The 19,462-nt window shown below is 40.6% G+C and overlaps 1 protein-coding gene across 1 annotated transcript; it reads left to right on the top strand.

The window, feature by feature from the left end:
• The first annotated feature begins 112 nt into the window (after positions 1–112).
• On the top strand, positions 113–13,865 carry LOC135542955 (gastrula zinc finger protein XlCGF17.1-like). The gene is made up of 3 exons (XM_064970083.1): positions 113–165; positions 3,421–3,669; positions 13,069–13,865. Exons 2-3 carry the CDS (start codon positions 3,567–3,569, stop codon positions 13,863–13,865), a joined length of 900 nt encoding a protein of 299 aa, XP_064826155.1. The 5' UTR covers positions 113–165; positions 3,421–3,566.
• Positions 13,866–19,462: the final 5,597 nt, after the last annotated feature.

Raw genomic sequence — 19,462 nt, 5'->3', positions numbered from 1 at the left:
TAGGTGGCGGCAGACACGTTATATTTGTGTAAATGTCAGTATACCAGAGAAGAAGATAACGCTGATGCGCTGTCCAAGTGGGGAACAGGAAGTTCCGGGTCGAAACGACAGAATTGTGCTGTTGTGTCGATATTGGTTGTGTCCGTTTCAAATGTATCATTGTAGGTATGTAATAGCATGTTTAAACTTTCTAATGTCGAAAGAATATATAACATGCTAGGTAACAAATCCGTTTCACGCCTGGTAATGGTTTTAATTGTATGTGTTATTTTGGATTCTAACCGAGTGAGTGAAGAACGTGATTAAAAACGATTTTACAAGTCACATAACTAGACTTTGGGTTTGTCTGAGTGTATGTACATAATTTCGTCAAAGTCATTTCATAAAGATTCCACTTATTTGAGTTCGTTTTTACATGTTCTTGGTTTTGTGTAAAATACTGTTTATGAGCTGGTAAATAGCCTCGTCCGAACCATCCGGTTCTCGCGAGTTTACATGCCAGACGAGGCAAGTCAAATGGCGGCTTCAACGGTTTCGGTCGTCTTTCCAGGAGTTTGCTCGTGGTGAAATGGCGACATGAGGCTGCGTGATGAAGTGTCAAAATAGAGGGAAGCGAACTGAAGTTATCCTTCAGTATTTGGAGAGAGAGGCCAACTGCATGGAATGGCGTCGATTAATGCAATGAATCGGTTCACGTATCAAACTCATTACACGGAGGACCAAGTGTCTGCGGGTTTTCGCTCCACCCTTGTACTTGATTAATGAATTAAGATGACTATTTAGAAAGGAATTCCTCTCATCTGATTGTCTAGGTTTTAATTGAACGGAAAAAAGGAACACCTGCTGAGAATTGGCCCTCAACGGAATGAGTTTTGCACCAATGAAACAATGGAAATGGAGAGTTTGAGAAGCAACAGCTGTGCTGGAATGCGATCAATGTGTGGGACAGTTGTGATGATATGGAGCAGGAGGATGAGGGCCTAGTATGTGAATGTTCTGTAGTGGAAAGACATAGGAAGAACAGAGATAATGATACTGGAAGCAGAGGCGCATGTAGTGTAGTAACTCCAGAGGTCCAAGGTTGGGAGCTCGAGTAATAATGTGGATAGTTGGGATGTGTTTGAGGAGACCACAGGGCCTCATTCACACCCTGATTAACCAAGGCCATAAAACGAGGTGTAGTTAAACTCGGCCGCATCCGTGTAAATGAGAACGTGTTCTGAACTAACCTACCTGGTTAAATAAAGGTGAAATAAACAATTGAAAATGGTAGATTGTTAATATCTTGTGCAAGTCAGGTTCAGCAAGGGAAGATTCTTCAATTGGAAAATCATAATGGGACGAAGCTCAGAAGCCTTGACCCTGGAGCTGATGCTACATTGAAGGGAGTAATAATGCACAGTGGCTAGGAAAAACTCCCTAGAAAGGCCAGAACCAAGGAAGAAACCTTGAGAGGAACCAGGCTTTGAGGGGTGGCCAGTCCTCTTCTGGCTGTGCTGGATGGAGATATTCATAGATGACCAAGAGGGCAAATAATAATAATCACATTGGTTGTCGAGGGTGCAACAGGTCAGCACCTCAGGAGTAAATGTCAGTTGGCTTTTCATTGCCGATCATTGAGAGTTTCTCTTCTGCTCCTGCTGTCTCTAGAGAGTTGGAAACAGCAGGTCTGGGACCGGTAGCACGTCCAAACAGGTCAGGGTTCCATAGCAGAACAGTTGAAACTGAATCAGCAACGGTGAATCATCACAGTGTTTTTAAATGCCAAAGAATGGGACATGTAGCTGTTGAGTGAAAAGATGTGCCAAGTGTGGTGGGGAACATGATTACAGTGAATGTTGGAGCAATGTGACAGTTAAGTGTTGCAATTGTGTGGAGGACAAAGAGCAGCATTTGGTGGATGCCAGGTGCAGAGAGATGCTCAGAGATATAGAATCCGTCATGATGTATCATATGCAGAGGCTGTAAGACAGACTGGTGGAACTACAGTGCAGACTGATGGAGCTTCCATGGCCGGTCCCGTAGTAAGATGACCTACTGTCAGACTGATGGAGCTTCCATGGCTGGTCCCGTAGTAAGATGACCTACTGTCAGACTGATGGAGCTTCCATGGCTGGTCCCGTAGTAAGAGGACCTGCTGTCAGACTGATGGAGCTTCCATGGCTGGTCCCGTAGTAAGAGGACCTACTGTCAGACTGATGGAGCTTCCATGGCTGGTCCCGTAGTAAGAGGACCTACTGTCAGACTGATGGAGCTTCCATGGCTGGTCCTGTAGTAAGAGGACCTACTGTCAGACTGATGGAGCTTCCATGGCTGGTCCCGTCGTAAGAGGACCTACTGTCAGAACTGGTCTTTCTACTAGTCCTGACATGGTTTCGAGGCCTGTTCAGAAATCTTGTGCCCATAAATATGCTGTGACAAAGGATTCTTTAATAGTGAATACAATTTACTTCATAGCATTCATAGGTAAGCTTATCAACAACTTGGATTGTGTAAAGCAGAAATACCAGGTTTAAAGTTATCTAGTAAACTGCAGCAGAGTTGTTGGGGGTAACAGATGTTACTGTCGGTATGGTTTTTGATAAACTGGATAATCTGGGGGTGGATTGTCTCAGCATGATAAAGACCCCGATGTTTGCAAACACAGAAAGGGATCTATTGATATAGTTTATTGGGGGGTGTGGGAGGGTTTTTTGGGGAAGGGGAGGGTGTGGTAGAAGTTAATAGGTATTTCTTGGTTTATTTTCTTAGTACAGAATTAGACAGACATGGACCTTAAAGGTTTGTTTGTGGACCTCCATGGTACCATAGGAGATCTGCATTAACGGACTTCAGTGCAGGTAGTGCCTCATCAGAGAGAGAACATTTCAGTTGCTCTACAGTTCTGTAGCTGAATGTAATGATTATCAGTTCTTTACATGTGTACTAATATTCAGACACATTCAGTTGTTTCTATATTTATCTATAATTCAGGGTTTTCACACGGGGCTTCAAGTAAATAAATATTAGTGCCTGAAAAAGTCCTTGAATTTGACTTGCCACTGTACGACCCCATATAATTCTTAATATGGTGTGAATGGGAAATACATTTGGTTTTTGTGAGTGAAATAATACAGTGAAGACAAGGTTATTCAGGAAAATAGTACATAGTGCTGCCTGAAACATACTGTGATCTTGAGTCTTTTATGCATTTATGTGAATTTAGGGAATCTACGATAGATTAAGTACACTTATGTTGTGCAATTTAAAATGTGTACTTTGTGTCTAACGTGGGTGAATGTTTTGTCACGGATTAGCTACCTGATCGATCGACTGAAATGAGATAATTGAACATGAAAAAATATAAAATATTTTTACAGAATCAAGTGCCAGAACTGTCAAGAAAATAACTTTTGTGTCCGTTTGTCTTTATTACTACAGACCGACTCAGATTAAGTCTGAGGCTGTTAACGTCAACAGTGAGGACAAACCCAGCCTGTCTCTCTCCTTCCACAAGGAGTCCAAACCTACAGTCACTGGGTACTGATAGTGACAGTGGAGTCCAGTTTGCACTACAGGATCCAGAGATGGCATCAGTGAAGCTGGAAGACTGCGGTCAAACACTGGAGCTGAACGTCAACCTTAAAGATGAAGAAGAAGAGGAGAAGATTAGGACAACTGTTAGTCATGGTAAGAGCTGGTTCTATCTATAAGTTATCTTCATGTATTAGACCTCCATAAGTTATGACCAGTCTATTGCTAGGTTGATTTCTGTAATTCTGACATCACACATCCCTGAACAACTCAAGACTTCACAGTGAAGCAAAACATTTAAAAACTTGTCACACCTGCCTTTGCCCACACATTGTCTCAAGAATGCTGAAAATGTTTAATACCCTCAATCACCAAGTTAGGCATACAGGAAACACTGTGCACCTAGCAACCTTGGTTAGCGTGCACTGAGCCCGGCCCGCCACAGGAGTCGCTGGTGTGTGATGAGGATATCCCTACCGACCAAACCCTCCGAACCCGGACAACACAAGGCCAATTGTGCGTCTCCCCACGGACCTCCCGGGCGCGAACCCAGAGTCTCTGGTGGCACAGCTGCAGTACAGCTGCAGTACAGCGCCCTTAACCACTGCGCCACCCGGGAGGCCCTCAAAAGGGTTTTCTAATGATCAATTAGCCTTTTAAAATGATCAACTTGGATTAGCTAACACAACGTGCCATTAGATCACAGGAGTGATGGTTGCTGATAATGGGCCTCTGTTCGCCTATGTAGATATTCCATAAAATATCTGCCGTTTCCACCTACAATAGTCATTTACAACAATAACAATGTTGACACTATTTCTGATCAATTTGATGTTATTTTAATGGACAATCAATGTGCTTTTCTTTTAAAACAAGGACATTTCTAAATGACTCCAAACGTTTGAACAGTAGTGGATATTTAATATTTTGTATATATCAAGTTGTAGAAACATCTCAAGGATGATCATTGGAAACAGAAAGCATCTGAACTCAATTTTGAGTCTCTTGTTAAAAAAAATAATGTTTTTTGTACATTTGCAAAAATGTCTAATGCCTGTTTTCACTTTGTCATTATGGGGTATTGTGTGTAGATTGCTGAGGATATATTTTTATTTAATTATAGAATAAGGCTGTAACATAACAATGTGGAAAAAGTCAAGGGGTCTGAATACTTTCCGAGGGCACTGTCAGACCCTTTCCCATTTCTCCCATTTTGGTACGTTACAGCCTTATTCTAAAGTTGATGACATGTTTTTCCTCGTCAATCTACACACAATATCCCATAATGACATCACAATACCCCATAATGACATCACAATACCCCATAATGACAAAGCCAATACAGGTTTTTAGAAAGTCTTGCAACTGTAATTGAGATGTTTTTTCAACTTGGAGTCCACCCGTGGTAAATTCAATGGATTGGACATGATTAGGCACACACCTGTCTATTTAAGGTCCCACAGTAAAAACCAAGTCATGAGGTGGAAGGATTTGTCCGTCGAGCTCCGTGACAGGATTGTGTCGGCACAGATCTGGAGACAGGTACCAAAATATTGATGCAGCATTAAAGGTCCCAAGAACACAGAGGTCTCCATCATTCTTCAATGGAAGAAGTTTGGAACCATCAAGACTCTTCCTCGAGCGGGCCACTTGGACAAACTGAGCAATCGGGGGAGAAGGGCCTTGGTCAGGGAGGTGGCCAAGAACCCTGATGGTCACTGACAGAGCTCCAGAGTTCCTCTATGGAGATGAGAGAATCTTCCAGAAGGACAACCATCTCTGCAGGACTCCACTAATCATACCTTTATGGTAGAGTGCCCAGACGGAAGCCACTCCTCAGTAAAAGACACATGACAGTCCACTTGGAGTTTGCCAAAAGGCCCCTAAAGGACTCTGACCATGAGCTTGAGAGGATCTGCGGAGAAGAATGGGAGAAACTCCCCAAATACAATTGTGCCAAGCTTGTAGCTTCATACCCAACAAGACTCAAGGCTGTAATCGCTGCCAAAGGTGCTTCAACTAACTATTGTGTAAAGTGTTTGAATACTTACATAAATGTAATATTTCATGTTATTTCTAAAAACCTGTTTTTGCCCTTGTCATTATGGGTATTGTGTGTCGACTGATGAGAATTAGATTAAGACTGTAATGTAACAAAAACAAAAAGCCAAGGGGTCTGAATACTTTTTGAATGCATTGTAGACGTTATTTCATGCTGCTAAGACTTGTATGGATGACAACAGTATTGTCAGCATTTGTTTTATTCACTGGGCTATCTGGAGTGATCAGAGTGTAGACTAAAGTAGTGGAGTCGACAAACTGCCAGTGTTTTGAAGTTCTATGAAATTAGTCTGTGTAGTTACTAACCCTTTGACAAGAGAATTTCTATCCCAATGTTCTAACTGAACTATTTTATAACTCCATCTGTATCCTAGAGGTTGTAAGGCTCTTAAGTTTTAATAAACAGAGTCCCAGCATACAAATGATCAGTTCTTTATTCAGAGAGCTCTGCCCTCTCAAGTTCAGAGCCCATCTTTTATACACGCATCAGTCGAGAACCCCACCCCGCTTTAGGATGGCTGTATTGTTCCACTGTACACTTACATTGTTTATCATATTCTGCAACATGTTTCATGATAGACAAGCCTAACAGTTTCTCCTCTCCGGGTGGGGACAGAATGTCCTGTAAGGAACACAGTGTTCTAATTATATCCTGCCAATTATATCCTGCCAACGCTGCACATATTACCAACTTATGTGTCAAATGGATTTCACACACAGTGAAAGATTAGTGGAATCTGTGTGGGTAGCTGGACAGGTAGGATGACTGACAGTGAAGGTAAACAGGTGGTCACGTGTCAGGTGACAGAGGAATGGATGAGACTGAGGCAGGAATTCCTTTAACCATAAAGTGGTATATTTACTGAGTAGTGTGGATTCATGGACGCACAGAACTTCTGGATCAGATGGAGTTAAGGAAGAGAAAGCAGCGAGATCAGGCGATGGCAATTTCCTCCTTTTATGGAGTTGAGATCTGTCGGACATTTCCACCTGACCTAATTAAAGCGCCCCTGGCCCAGCTGAGAAAATGGCAATGAATTAAAGGATTATTCCACCAACTCCATGGGCCTTTTCTACACACAGTGATACAGTTTCAGGTTGAAATATTTTAGTCATTACTTTAAACACAAATTCTACTATCACCCTTGTGATGTTGAGTGGAGGATGATATGGCTCATCATTTTCACCACTTTTGCCTCTTTGTTTTTGACTCCTTCCCAGTTTTAGAATAGTTTGATTCCCCTTCCCATACAGCCTACTGAAATGAATACATACACTACCGTTGAAAAGTTTAGGGTCACTTAGAAATGTCCTTGTTTTTGAAAGAAAAGTATGTTTTTTTGGTCCATTAAAATCACATCAAATTGACCATTTATACAGTGTAGCCGTTGTTAATGTTGTAAATTACTTGTAGCTGGAAACGGATGATTTTTTAAAATGGAATATCTACATAGGTGTACAGAGGCCCATTATCAGCACCCATCACTCCTGTGATCCAATGGCATGTTGTGTTAGCTAATCCAAGTTTATAATTTTAAAGGGCTAATTAATCATTACAAAACCCTTTTGCAATTATGTTAGCACAGCTGAAAACTGTGGTGCTGATAAAAGAAGCAATAAAACGGTCCTTTTTTAGACTAGTTGAGTATGCCTCGCCTGGTTCACCAACTACTTCTCTGATAGAGTTCAGTGTGTCAAATCGGAGGGTCTGCTGTCCGGACCTCTGGCAGTCTCTATGGGGGTGCCACAGGGTTCAATTCTTGGACCGACTCTCTTCTCTTTATACATCAATGAGGTCGCTCTTGCTGCTGGTGAGTCTCTGATCCACCTCCACGCAGACGACACCATTCTGTATACTTCTGGCCCTTCTTTGGACACTGTGTTAACAACCCTCCAGGCAAGCTTCAATGCCATACAACTCTCCTTCCGTGGCCTCCAATTGCTCTTAAATACAAGTAAAACTAAATGCATGCTTTTCAACCGATCGCTACCCGCACCTGCCCGCCTGTCCAACATCACTACTCTGGATGGCTCTGACTTAGAATACGTGGACAACTACAAATACTTAGGTGTCTGGTTAGACTGTAAACTCTCCTTCGAGACCCATATCAAACATCTCCAATCCAAAGTTAAATCTAGAATTGGCTTCCTATTTCGCAACAAAGCATCCTTCACTCATGCTGCCAAACATACCCTTGTAAAACTGACCATCCTACCAATCCTCGACTTTGGCGATGTCATTTACAAAATATCCTCCAATACCCTACTCAACAAATTGGATGCAGTCTATCACAGTGCAATCCGTTTTGTCCCCAAAGCCCCATATACTACCCACCATTGCTACCTGTACGCTCTCGTTGGCTGGCCCTCGCTTCATACTCGTCGCCAAACCCACTGGCTCCATGTCATCTACAAGACCGTGCTAGGTAAAGTACCCCCTTATCTCAGCTCGCTGGTCACCATAGCATCTCCCACCTGTAGCAGCACACGCTCCAGCAGGTATATCTCTCTAGTCACCCCCAAAACCAATTCTTTCTTTGGCCGCCTCCTTCCAGTTCTCTGCTGCCAATGACTTGAACGAACTACAAAAAGCACTGAAACTGGAAACACTTATCTCCCTCACTGGCTTTAAGCACCAACTGTCAGAGCAGCTCACAGATTACTGCACCTGTACATAGCCCACCTATATTTTAGCCCAAACAACTACCTCTTTCCCTACTGTATTTAATTTATTTATTTATTTTGCTCCTTTGCACCCCATTATTTTTATTTCTACTTTGCACATTCTTCCATTGCAAATCTACCATTCCAGTGTTTTACTTGCTATATTGTATTTACTTCGCCACCATGGCCTTTTATTGCCTTTACCTCCCTTATCTCACCTCATTTGCTCACATCGTATATAGACTTGTTTATACTGTATTATTGACTTTATGTTTGTTTTACTCCATGTGTAACTCTGTGTCGTATGTGTCAACTGCTTTGCTTTATCTTGGCCAGGTCGCAATTGTAAATGAGAACTTGTTCTCAACTTGCCTACCTGGTTAAATAAAGGTGAAATAAATAAATCTGGGTCATTTGTGGGTTCGATTACAGGCTCAAAATGGCCAGAAACAAAGACCTTTCTTCTGAAAGTCGTCAGTCTATTCTTGTTCTGAGAAATAAAGGCTGTTCCATGTGAGACATTTCCAAGAAACTGAAGATCTAGTGCAGTTCTGTGTACTACTCCCTTCACAGAACAGTGCAAACTGGCTCTAACCAGAATAGAAAGAGGAGTGGGAGGCCCCTGTGCACAACTGGGCAAGAGGAAAGTAAACTGCCCAGAGGCTAGGATATGCATATACTTGATATCATTGGATAGAAAACACTCTGAAGTTTCTAAAACTGTAAAAATAATGTCTGTGGGTATAACAGAACTGATATGACAGGCGAAAACCTTGAGTAAACCCATCCGGAATTTTTATTTCCTGAAGTCACAGATTTTTTCAATGCTTGCCTATGGGATATTCAAATTGATAGGACCCAGATTGCAGTTCCTTTGGCTTCCACTAGATGTCAACAGTCTTTAGAAAGGGTTTCATGCTTGTTTTTTGAAAAATTAGTAATTGTAGTTTTTCCAAGATGTCCCCCATTAGAAAAGTAGTCATGTTGCACGCATCAACGAGAGTGCGCTCTTCGTTATTTATCTTTGCTATTGAACACACTATTCTCCGTCTTAAATATTATTGTTTATTTACATATTAGAATACCTGAGGATTAATTGGAATCTTCGTTTGACTTTTTTGGACGATCTTTACCGGTAACCTTTAGCATTTGTTTGTGTGCATGTTGAACGAGTGACCTACTGAATCAAGCGTGCCATCTAAACTGATACTTTTGGGATATAATGAAGGATATTATCGAACAAAACGACCATTCATTGTGTAGCTGGGACCCTTGGGATTGCAATCAGAGGAAGATCTTCAAAGGTAAGTGATTTACTTAATTGCTGTCTGTGATTTTGTGACGCCTGTGCTGGTTGAAAAAGTATTTTGACGTGGGGAGCTGTCCTCAGATAATAGCATGGTATGCTTTCTCCATAAAGCCTTTTTCAAATCTGACAACGCAGTTGGATTAACAGGAAGATTTTAAATTATGTAAGACACTTCTATTTTCATGAATGTTTAATATTCCAATTTTTGTATTTTGAATTTCGCGCTCTGCAATTTCACCGGATGTTGTCGTAGGTGTCCTGCTTGCGTTTGGACATAGGCAAGTCAGTTAAGAACAAATTCTTATTTTCAATGATGGCCTAGGAACATTGGGTTAACTGCCTTGTTCAGGGGCAGAACGACAGATTTTTACCTTGTCAGCTCGGGGATTCGATCTTGCAATCTTTCGGTTGCTCTAACCACTAGGCTACCTGTCACCCGGTATGGCCAGAAGAGTGGTCTGGTCACCACTCTGAGCCTGGTTCCTCTCTCGATTTCTTCCTAGGTTCCTGCTTTCTAGGGAGTTTTTTTGTGGCCACTGTGCTTCTACATCTGCATTGCTTGCTCTTTGGGGATTTTAGGCTGGGTTTCTGTTAACCCCTCTGGGACCATTTGGTACGCGAGCGTCCCACCTTTCAACTGCCAGTGAAACTGCAGGGCGCCAAATTCAAAACAACAGAAATCCCATAATTAATATTCCTCAAACATACAAGTATTTTACACCCATTTTAAAGATACAATTGTCGTTAATCCAACCACAGTGTCCGATTTCAAAAACGCTTTTTGGCGAAAGCAGAACATATCGTTATGTTAGGTCAGAGCCAAGTCACAGAAAGCATTCAGCAATTTTCCAACCAAAGAGTGGAGTCACAAAAAGCAGAAATATCGATAAAATGAATCACCTACCTTTGATGATCTTCATCAGATGACACTCCTAGGACATCATGTTACACAATACATGTATGTTTTGTTCGGTAAAGTTCATATTTATATCCAAAAATCTGAGTTTACATAGGAGCGTTACGTTCAGTAGTTCCACAACATCCGGTGATTTTTGCAGAAAGCCACATCAATTACAGAAATGCTCAAAATAAATGTTGATGAAAATACAAGAATTATGCACAGAATTATAGATACACTTCTCCTTAATGCAACCGCTGTGTCCGATTTCAAAAAAACTTTACCACAAAAGCATAATCTGAGTACGGCGCTCAGACAAAAAAATCAAGCCAAACAAATGTCCGCCATGTTGGAGTCGAGATGTCAGAATAACATGATAAATATTCACTTACCTTTGATGATCTTCATCAGAATGCACTCCCAGGAATCCCAGGTCCACAATAAGTGCTTGTTCTGTTTGATAATGTACATAATTTATTTCAAAATAGCTCCTTTTGTTGGTGCGTTCAGTACACAATCTAAACTCACCAAGCGCGTTCACTAGTTTCAGACGAAAAGTCAAAAAAAATTCTGTTACAGTCCATAGCAACAAGTCAAACGATGTTTAGAATCAATCTTTAGGGCGTTTTTAAAAGAAATCTTCATTAATGTTCCTACCGGACAATTCCTTTGTCTGTACAAATGAAGTGGAACGTAGCTACCTTTCACGTGAGCGCGCCAGACTGAGGCTGTGGCACTCTGCCAGACCACTCACTCATAGAGCCCTTATGAGCCCCTCCTTTAGAGTAGAATCCTCAAAACAGGTTCTAAATACTGTTGACATCTAGTGGAAGCCTTGGGAAGTGAAAAATAACTAACATCACACGGTATCTTCAATAGGAGCTGAGTTGAATAACTACAAACCTCAGATTTCCCACTTCCTGGTAGGATTTTTTTCTCAGGATTTTACCTGCCATATGAGTTCTGTTATACTCACAGACATCATTCAAACCGTTTTAGAAACGTCAGAGTGTTTTCTATCCAAATGTTCTATTTATATGCATATTCTAGCTTTTTCGGCTGAGTAGCAGGCAGCTTAATTTGGGCACGTTTTTCATACAAGCTACCCAATACTGCCCCCTACCCCAAAGAAGTTAACTTCACTAGGGTAGGGGGCAGCATTTGGAAAAGCGTGCCCAAATTAAACTGCCTGCTACTCGGGCCCATAAGCTAGGATATGCATATAATTAGTAGATTTGGATAGAAAACACTGTTAAAATAATGTTAAAATAAAGTCTCAGTATAACAGAACTGATATGGCAGGTGAAAACCCGAGGAAAATCCAACCAGGAAGTACTATTATTTTGAAAGGCTGTTTATCCATTGATAGCCTATCCACCATACAAATACTTAGGACCCAGTGGAAATCTGTCTTCCTCAACATGTGACCAGTCTTTAGGCATTGTTTCAGATCTCTATGGCTTCCTCAACACGTGACCAGTCTTTAGGCATTGTTTCAGGCTTTTACTGTGAAAAATGAGGGAGATACACCACTTTCAATGAGAGGACAGTGGAAATTTCCATCCATGAGCCAGGCACGTGATCGGGAGCGCGCATTTCTTGTTTACCTTTTTCCATCGACGAAGCTTTTGTCCGGTTGAAATATTATTGATTATTTATGACAAAAGCAACCTGAAGATTGATTTTAAACATCGTTTGACATGTTTCTACTATCTTTTATTGTGTTGTTTGACTTTTCGAGTGTGTATATTGTGCCTTTGGATTTCTGAACTAAACGCACCAACAAAACGGAGGTATTTCGACATAAAGATGAACTTTATCGAATAAAACAAACATTTGTTGTCTAACATGGAGACCTGGGAGTGCCACCAGATGAAGATCATCAAATTTAAGTGATTAATTTTAATGCTATTTCTGACTTTTGTGAAGCTCTCCTTGGTTGGAAAATGGCTGTATGGGTTTCTGTGTCTCGTCGCTGAACTAACATAATCGCAGAGTGTGCTTTCGCCGTAAAGCCTTTTTGAAATCTGACACAGCGGTTGCATTAATGAGAAGTTTATCTGTATTTGTATGTTTAACACTTGTATATTTTATCAATGTTTATGATGAGTATTTCTGTTTTTTGATGTGGCTCTCTTTACTTTCATCGGATGTTTGTTTGAGACAATGCATTTCTGAACACAACACACCAATTTCAAATGAGGTTTTTGGACATAAAGATTAACTTTATCGAACAAAACACACATTTATTGTGTAACTTGAAGTCCTGTAAGTGCCATCTGATGAACATCAGCAAAGGTTAGTGATTAATTTAATCGCTATTTCTGACTTTTATGAGACCTCTCCTTGGTTGGAAAATGACTATGGTTTTCTGTGACGAGGTGCTGACCTAACATAATCGTTTGGTGTGCTTTCGCCGTAAAGCCTATTTGAAATCGAAGACTGTGGCTGGATTTACAAGAAGTTTATCTTTAAAATGGTGTAAAATAATTTTAATTATGGATTTTGAACCAGACAGGTTAAGCACTTTGTGACAACTACTGATGTAAAAAGTGCTTCATAAAATACATTTGATTAACATGTATATCACATCAACTGACTGTTTTTTCTGATGTTCACACAGGGTACCATGTTGAGACATTCTCCAAATCCAGAGAGCAACAGCAGGAAGATCAGAGAGCTAAGATGTCTCATCACTGCCCACATTGTGAAGAGATTTTCCCATTTCTATCAAAGCTAAAAATACACCTAAAAATACACACAGGAGAGAAGCCTTACTCCTGCTCTGACTGTGGAAAATGCTTCAAAACATCAACGGTGCTAAAACGTCATCAGAGAACACACACAGGAGAGAAGCCTTTCTTCTGCCCTGACTGTGGAACTCGTTTCTCTCAGCTTTCCCACTTAAAATCACATGAACGTATCCATACAGGGGAGAAGCCATACTCCTGCTCTGACTGTGGAAAATGTTTCAAAACATCAACGGTGCTGAAACGTCAGCAGAGAACACACACAGGAGAGAAGCCTTTCTTCTGCCCTGACTGTGGAACTCGTTTCTCTCAGCTTTCCCAATTAAAATCACACGAACGTGTACATACAGGAGAGAAGCCTTTCTTTTGCTCTGACTGTGGGGCGAGTTTCTCTCAGCGTTGCACCTTAAAAACACACCAACGTATACACACAGGAGTGAAGCCTTATTCCTGCTCTGACTGTGGAAAATGTTTTAAAACATCAAATGAGCTAAAAGTTCATCAGAAAACACACACAGGAGAGAAGCCTTACTCCTGCCCTGACTGTGGAACTAGTTTCTCTCAGCTTTCCCACTTAAAATCACACGAACATGTACATACAGGAGAGAAGCCTTTCTTCTGCCCTGACTGTGGAACTAGTTTCTCTCATCTTTCCCAGGGAGAAGCTTAAAAAATATCACATGAACTGATAAAAGTTCATACAGGAGAGAAGCCTTACTCTGCTCTGACTGTGGAAAAGTTTCTCATCTTTCCCACTTAAAATCACATGGACACCTTAAAAACACACCAAAAACGTATACACACACAGGAGAGAAGCCTTACTCCTGCTCTGACTGTGGAAAATGCTTCACAACGTTAACTGATCTAAAAGTTCACCAGAGAACACACACAGGAGAGAAGCCTTATTCCTGCTCTGACTGTGGAAAATGTTTTAAAACGTCAAATAAGCTTAAAGTTCACCAGAGAACACACACAGGAGAGAAGCCTTTCTTCTGCCCTGACTGTGGAACTAGTTTCACGCAACTTTCCCACTTAAAATCACACGAACGTATACATACAGGGGAGAAGCCATACTCCTGCTCTGACTGTGGAAAATGCTTCAAAACATCTACTAAGCTAAAAGTTCATCATAGAACATGTGCATTTGTGCATTAGAAAAGTCTTACTCCTGTTCTGACTGTGGGGTGAGTTTCTCTCAACTGGATACCTTAAAAACACACCAACATATACACAAAGGAGAGAAGACTTACTCCTTCTCTGTGGGAAGGTGGGTGTGTAACTCAAACTTCTAGCCAAAGGCTGCTGTGTTTAGAATCTCATCAAGGAGGATTGTAGCATTTTAGCTAATTAGCAACTTTGCAACTTCTTAGGACTACTTACTACTTTTTAGCTATTACTTAGCATGTTAGCTTAGCATGCAACTACTAAGTATGTTCGGTAACCTTTCCCCTAAAACCATTTAACCCCTCACCCCTAACCTAGCTAACGTTAGCAACAACAAATTGGAATTCGTAACATATTGTATGAATAGCAATGCGTAGAATAACATAAGAATTGTAATTCGTAACATACGATACAAGTCATATTATACTGAACCACAATCTAAATGCAACAATTTCAAAGATTTATAGTTCGTATAAGGAAATCAGTCATTTTAAATAAATGAGGGCCCTAATCTATGGATTTCACATGACTGGGCAGGGGCTCAGGAATGTGTGGGACTTGGGAGGGCATAGGCCCACTTGGGATCCAGGCCCAGCCAAACAGCATAAGTTTTTTCCCCACAAAAGGTCTATATTACAGACATAAATACTACTCAGTATACATAAATACTACCCCCCCCGTGGTTACATGAGGCCGGTTGGATGTACTGCCAAATGGTAGAGATATTAATATTGAGTTCTCTGGCAACAGCTCTGGTGGACATTCCTGCATTCATCATGACAATTGCACATTCCCTGAACTTGAGACATCTGTGTTGTGTGGCCTTTTATTGTCCCCCAGTACAAGTTGTAATGATAATGCTGTTTTATCAGCATCGTGATGTGCCACACCTGTCAGGTGGATGGATTATCTTGACAATGGCTGAAATGCTCACTAACAGTATATATAAACAAAGTTGTGCACAACATTTGCTTTTTGTGCACATGGAACATTGTTGGATTTTTTAAATTTCAGCTCATGAAACCAACATTTTAAATGTTTAGTTTATATTGGTAGTCCAATGTTATGTAACGTAATGGAGTGGCACGGATGTTTTTTGTATCATATAAACATTTTGCTCTGAGACCAGGTTGTCCCTCTGCAGTATTCTGTGTGAAGGAGCTCGTAGATACTTTTTTTTATTGAACCTTTACTTAACTTGGCAAGTCAGTTCTTAATTCTTACTTACAATGATGGCCAAGGAACAGTGGGTTAACTGCCTTGTTCAGAGGCAGAACGACAGATTTTTACCTTGTCAGCTCGGGGATTCGATCTTGCAACCAATGCTCTAACCACGAGGCCACCTTCCGCCCCTAACATGTATCAGATAGAGATGGTATGATGATCACTTTTCACCATAAATTTGGGTGGATTATTTTACAACTTTATTTAATGATACACCGTTTATGAAATTAATCCATGTGTTTATTAATGGTCTTTAAAACTAGATTAGTTATTTTAGTTACTGATCATGAATGTGTTGGATAACTGCATTGAAGCAAACTTTTTTGATCTGCCAATGAAAAATAAAGTTACATGAATATGTACTGGTCAACCTCTTCTTCTCTTTATTATTCAGTTCTTCATATTAGATCTGACAGTATGAATGGTTCTTATGGTTGTATTCAGTTCTTCATATTAGATCTGACAGTATGAATGGTTCTTATGGTTGTATTCAGTTCTTCATATTAGATCTGACAGTATGAATGGTTCTTATGGTTGTATTCAGTTCTTCATATTAGATCTGACAGTATGAATGGTTCTTATGGTTGTATTCAGTTCTTCATATTAGATCTGACAGTATGAATGGTTCTTATGGTTGTATTCAGTTCTTCATATTAGATCTGACAGTATGAATGGTTCTTATGGGCTGAGTGCCTGGAGTGTTTTTGTATGACTACAGTCAGGAGTTCTCTCTGACCCTGTGATGTCACCAGCACATTAAGTACATTCATCTTGAGATAGCCAGGTGAGACAACCACATTTCACAGTAAATACATTTCTCCTCAATTTGTCAGTGTCACATTATTATTATTATTATTTGTATTTTTTTTGGGGGGGGGGTACTCTTTAAAGACGTAGGTGTTTCAGACCATTTCGGGCAGTTATTCAGAGACTCTGCTTCATTGTCATCAGAGGGAAGCTGGTGCCACCATTGGGGTGCCAGGACAGAGAAGTGCTTTGACTGGGCTGAGAGGGATTTCAAACTGGGCAGGGGAGAGAGAATATAACTGCTTGACCTCCTGTAGCAGTGGGACGGCTACCATGAAATTGGTGAGAAAAAGGGGTCAAATTCACAAAAAAAATAAAAAAAAATAAAGTTGAAATAAAAACATAAATGAGGTATAAATTTGCTACAATTTCTAAAAACCTGTTTTCGGTTTAACATTAGGGGGTATTGTGTTTATATTGACGAGGGAGAAATTAATGTAATAAATTTTCAAATAAGGCTGTAACGTAACAAAATGTGGGATAAGTCAAGGGGTCTTGAATAATGCCCTGTATATGATTCAAACTACAGATGTAAGGTTCTGAAGTGGTAAACACAATGGCATAATGGAAAATGCATGTCCAATGGTTCTCTGTATTAGTATTATCCACATTTAAAACAACTAGGTAGAGCAGAGAGGACAGAGCATGTGGCTTTGTAACACATCTTGGTAGAGCAGTGGTTATCTCAATTAGTATTATCTCTATATTAGTATTACCAACATTAAAACACCTAGGTAGAGCAGTGGTTATCTCTATTAGTATTATCTCTATATTAGTATTACCAACAGTAAAACACCTAGGTAGAGAAGTGGTTATCTCTATTAATATTATCTCTATATTAGTATTACCAACAGCAGAGAGGACAGACCATGTGGCTTTGCAACACACAGGTGTTTCATCTCCACACCGGGATGATTTTAACAGTGCAACGCCACACAGGCCTCATGCCTCTCAGGTAGGAAGGTACCAGAAATAAATGAATAAAAAACACAAAACTAATGAAGGAACACACAGGGCCACAGCACTTCAGGAGCACACAGTCAACAACAATATATCCCTGACGTCAATACTTTCAACTGGCTCAGATCGCTGTTACAGTACAGCGCCACCAAATTACATTTATTAACTAACCATCTGTCTTATGTAACCATAACGTAACATATCACACTATTTTGAGAGTCCCGGATTTATATTTACTACGTCACATCTAGTCTATGAGACGAGGCTGCACCTTGACCGACATTATAAACACGCAGATCAAGAGGTGTGTTTTCCCTTCAGCATCTGCATGTGGCATAATCTCACCCACCTCCCATCATGAATCTGAAATGGTTAACTTTGGCTGTGAGTGATGGGAAAAAAACAGACTCAAAGGCAATTACTTGAATAATTCAATGGATGTTTTATTTACAAACTTGATGATAAATATTATTAAAAAAATATTTTTAAGTGACTTTGCTATGGGGCCGTCAATGGGAGTTGGTCCGTGCTTCAGCTGAACTGCAATACTGAAAATGCCCTCTGAGCACAGTGGAAAGCATGCTAAAAGACTGGAAGCCTGGCCCCTTGATCCGAGAAGGGGGTAATTGCAGACCGCAATTAGGGGCGTGCTCTGATATCGGGTGTTTCATGATATCAAGTTTACACCAATCGATGCTCACCATTGGTCCGTGGCCGTTTCTTTTGCGTTGGGGACAACAGTTGTTGAGAACGGTTGAATTTTAGCTATGCCTAACCTTAAAAGGATCCTTTTCCTAACCTTAATCTCAGTCTCCTAACCAGCGTTATTTATCATAACCTGCCACGTTAGTTATCCTCACCTGCATGGTAAACAAATCCCTAACCCTCACTCTTTTCCTAACCTTAACCTCAGTCTCCTAACCTCCACTTTAATTATCCTAACCTGTTATGTTTGCTTTGTGCCAAGTTAAAAAATATATATATAAAAAAAGTTTCCATCAGTTTCATAACACCGAGACTGACCAATATCATGTATCAATTTGTATTATATCAGGGAACATCCACATCAAGAAACTGTACAGTAGTTCTCCTACTGGGAGGCGCGGGAAACAGTTTAAAGAGCGATTGGTGCTGAGGACGCTTTGGCAATGGATGGCCCGCAGCCTGTTGAGATTCATAATGTCGTTTACCAGTTGAAGGATACCGATAGTAAATATTAATTGTTCGTGCGGCTGAAAGGTTTTTGGGAGTTCAGGAATTAACATTGGAAGCATTGCAGGCAGTGGTGGAAAAAGTACCCAATTGTCATACTTGAGTTAAAGTAAAGATACTTGAGTCAAGGAAAAGGTGAAAGCCACCCAGTAAAATACTACTTGAGTAAAGGTCTAAAATTATTTGGTTTGACATATACATAAGTATCAAAGGTAAAATATAAATAATTTCAAATTCATTATATTTAGCGAAATAGACAGCACGCTTTTCTTGTAGTTTAAATGTACGGATAGTCAGGGGCACACTCCAACACAGACAAAGCGTGCGTTCCTAAATTCGCTCTGGCTGTATACTACGATTTCAGAGCACTCTGGTCTGAGTGCCAGAGGGCAGAATAATTGATGAAAAACGAACGCTCAACGTCCCTTGAATACGGCCGGTGTCAGTAAACGTCGGCAAAAAAAAGCGTAATTAAATGGTTGCCTGTAGCACAGTTAAAATCACCAATGTTCTGGATAACATGAACACAGCCTAACCAGCTCTGCAAAGGCGAGTTAAATGGTCAGAGTTCGCTCATTTGTCCTGAAAGTAGCTAGCAAGCTCGCCAATGTTAACCAGTTATCTTGGATGCTTGACTGCCGTTGTGAGGTCAGAACGCTTGAATCAACCCTCCTCCTCCGCCAGAGCGTCCAGTGTGGCTCTGAACACTCCGAGAGCGATACGAACTGACAGTCTGACAACGCTCTGAATTTACGAACGCTCAAGAGCACTCTGGCACTCTGGCTTGAATTTAAGATCACATCCATAATTTACTAACAAAGTATTTGTGTTTAGTGAGTCCGCCAGATCAGATACAGGAGGGATGCGCGAATTGAAAAAATTTCCTGTCCTGCTTATCAT

The sequence above is a fragment of the Oncorhynchus masou genome, chromosome 7 (assembly GCF_036934945.1).
Source record: "Oncorhynchus masou masou isolate Uvic2021 chromosome 7, UVic_Omas_1.1, whole genome shotgun sequence".
NCBI classification, from domain to species: domain Eukaryota; kingdom Metazoa; phylum Chordata; class Actinopteri; order Salmoniformes; family Salmonidae; genus Oncorhynchus; species Oncorhynchus masou.
The sequence above is the reverse complement of the archived record's forward strand: the minus strand, read 5'-3'. Positions and strand labels throughout refer to the sequence as shown.

Excerpts from the sequence above, each read along its gene's own strand:
- LOC135542955 (XM_064970083.1), top strand. The coding sequence starts at position 3,567 with ATGGCATCAGTGAAGCTGGAAGACTGCGGTCAAACACTGGAGCTGAAC. Across the intron at positions 3,670-13,068 it reads TAGGACAACTGTTAGTCATG|GGTACCATGTTGAGACATTC; the intron begins GTAAGAGCTGGT and ends ATGTTCACACAG.